This window comes from Primulina huaijiensis, chromosome 12 (genome assembly GCF_012295235.1).
Source record: "Primulina huaijiensis isolate GDHJ02 chromosome 12, ASM1229523v2, whole genome shotgun sequence".
Taxonomy (NCBI): domain Eukaryota; kingdom Viridiplantae; phylum Streptophyta; class Magnoliopsida; order Lamiales; family Gesneriaceae; genus Primulina; species Primulina huaijiensis.
Genome location: NC_133317.1, coordinates 449233 through 452052, shown reverse-complemented (window position 1 = coordinate 452052; position 2820 = coordinate 449233). Strand labels below are relative to the sequence as shown.

Here is a 2820-nt window from a genome sequence, read left to right as displayed (position 1 = left end):
TATTATTATTATTATTATTATTATTATTTGAAAAGAGAGCTAAACATTTAAAATAGTCAAAATAGGACTAGGCCCCCAATAAACTCTCCTTATTACATTTAAGCTCAGTCTCCAAAAAGTTAAATTAGTCCATTTAATTCTGTCAATTTTTATCATGCAAAAAGTTGAGTAGCTTTGGCTCTTTGTTACCAATATTCTTCTTAACCTTATCTCTTCCTGTTTCCGGCGATATTTCCGATAATCCGGACCCGAACGACGCCGTATTCTCCCCGCCGCCACCCCATGGTGGATATTCTGAGATGGAGATGCCGTTGGTCCCATGCACTATGAGCTTAACACCCAGTTCTTCGTCAGCTTTCAAAGGCAGGACTCCGACGGGCAACGGCCTCAGAGAGCCACCGGAGAGAACTGTATCCACTGCCGCCTGGCAGATGTGCCAATTTCCGGTGGATAACAGCCCCACCGCCCCGTTCACTGGGTTCACGGAACGCCCACACGCCTCAAACAGCAGGGATTGAAACAGAGCTGTTTAAACAAGAAAATAATATTTCGAAAAGTTGATGAACACAGATATACAAAACAAATTATTCATCTATCGGGATCAATATATACATACGTACTCACCGGGTCTACGGTGTTGTGGGACGGCGGAGATGAAGGACATGAGGTCGCTGCGGCCGAAGAATTTGGAAACAAAAAGGGTTGCGTTGGCTTGGGCTTGTGGGGTTTCGATCCAATCCAAACACGGCCTCAGAATGCACTGATCGCTGCACCCTCTCCTCAGAACTCTGCATCCATTGCAGCTCATCTTGAAAGGAAATGAGAATCTTAGTTTTGCTGTTTAATCTCTTCGTTTTCCTCTGAGATTTCTTGAACTCAAAGGAAAAAGGAAAAGAAGAATAGAGAGAGCGAAAGGAGTGAATTTTTGGAGTTAATTATAAGACTAGTGGTCTAAAGAGTTTGAACTAGGGTCGAATTAAGTTTAAAAGTAACCCTGGTTGGGTTAAGCAATAGGGTGTGTTTGGGGTTGAGGCTTCTAAGTTCTATCTCTTGAGTGTATAGGAAATTAAAATAGCATTGTCTTTCGAAAATTTATGTATTATAAAATTTAAAATTGTATCGATTAGTTATATAAAATTTGATGGTTACTAATATAGAATTTATGTATATATATAAAGTAATTAAAAATTCAAAAAATACTTGATACAATAAGTTATTTTTTCACGTATTACTATACTTTCTATGTTTGTTTTATGCATATGAGCAATAAAATGAAACAAAACAAGATATTTGAACTTGCTTTCAATACTATAATAGACCGAACAAGATGTGGCTCTATGGTGGGAAAAAAAAATCATTTGTGTCAATTGTTGTAACATTGTCTGTTATATTAGCAATTAATTGTCATGTGATGAGTTTTTATTGGTATGGTAGTTTTTTAAACTTATAAAATATGACGCATGACAATAAATGATTGATGAAAAATTTTCTCATGTTATGTACGCCATCAAGTACATTAAGAAACCAACATTATGAATATCTAACATGTGTGAAAGAAAAGAAGAAACTTCAGGCCTTTACCCTTATTAGCATGAGATCTTTGTGGTTGAACAAAAAGAGCTATCTCAGATTTTAGACAGAGTACTCGAGTTGGAGGCATTGATATTCAAACATGTCTTCGTTTTCAATCTATAAATCTATAATACTCTCAAAATATGTGGAAATCAAAATATTATTCTAAATTCTTATCAATCAATTTATTCTAAATAAGCACGAATATCATAACTTTTATCTGATTAATTTTTATATTGTAAAACACATAATAAATTTTATCTTAAATTAAACGAGTAAAAACCAGTTTCCACACAAGGATCAATTCGATAAAAACAAAATTTTTATTCCAATTGAGTGAAAGAAATTGTTTTTAGCGTGAATGCACTTTTCCATATCATGCTAACCATTCATTTATATTAAAGAACGAATTACATATGAATGATCTCTCCTTAATTTGAAGCGATAACTTTATAGACAACCTTTTAAACTATAATTTTTACACATCAATGCTTCAACTATTAGTTAATATAGTGTGCGTGTGTGTAACATAAATTGGCCCAAATAAAAGAAGAAGCCAAACGCATTCCTTGCTCATAAGTTGGTGGAGGGATGGGATGAGAAAAGGGAAAGGAATATCTTGCTCCAAACTATGGGTTCGAGCGGCTCCGTGTTTCCGCGGCTTTTCAGAAATGGGTGGATCGATTCTCCACCGTTGGATATTCATATTTTGTCTTCTTTTGCTTTTTTTAATACTTTCCACGCACACACTCCATTATTAACTCAAAACATTTTCGATCCTCGAATTCATGTGTCGTTGACTCATTTTCTCAACTTTTTTATTTTCAAATTTCCCAACCTTTTAATTTTATAAAGTTTTAAGTTTTGTCCCCCATCTCCCTTTGCTCTCCTCCACTTTACATATATAAATATATGCACAAAATAAATCTTCATGTGCTATCGACTTTATTTTATTACATGTCATTTTTATTTATTCGATTCATTTTTTATGTATTTCAGTGTTTATTATTGGGCTTGATTGTCTTCGTTTACATTATGTTGAAGTCTGGCCCATATTCTCTCCACCCATTTTTGTTTATTACTTAATCATTACTTCGGCCTACATGAAAATTTAACAATAATACCAAGAATTCATGGATCCTTAGAAAGTAGTAATTTCCATGTTATAATATTGTCTCCAAATAAATTTAAATAACCGCATCCCAATAAATGTCACAAGAATTGTATTATAGTTATTAATTATAATAA

At 34.0% G+C, this 2820-nt stretch overlaps 1 protein-coding gene across 1 annotated transcript; it reads right to left on the bottom strand.

Annotated features, from left to right (window-relative positions):
• LOC140990220 (LOB domain-containing protein 37-like) lies at positions 1-920 on the bottom strand. Its single transcript, XM_073459810.1, has 2 exons — positions 625-920; positions 1-525 (listed from the first exon to the last, which is right to left on the bottom strand). Exons 1-2 carry the CDS (start codon positions 806-808, stop codon positions 143-145), a joined length of 567 nt encoding a protein of 188 aa, XP_073315911.1. The 5' UTR covers positions 809-920; the 3' UTR covers positions 1-142.
• Positions 921-2820: the final 1900 nt, after the last annotated feature.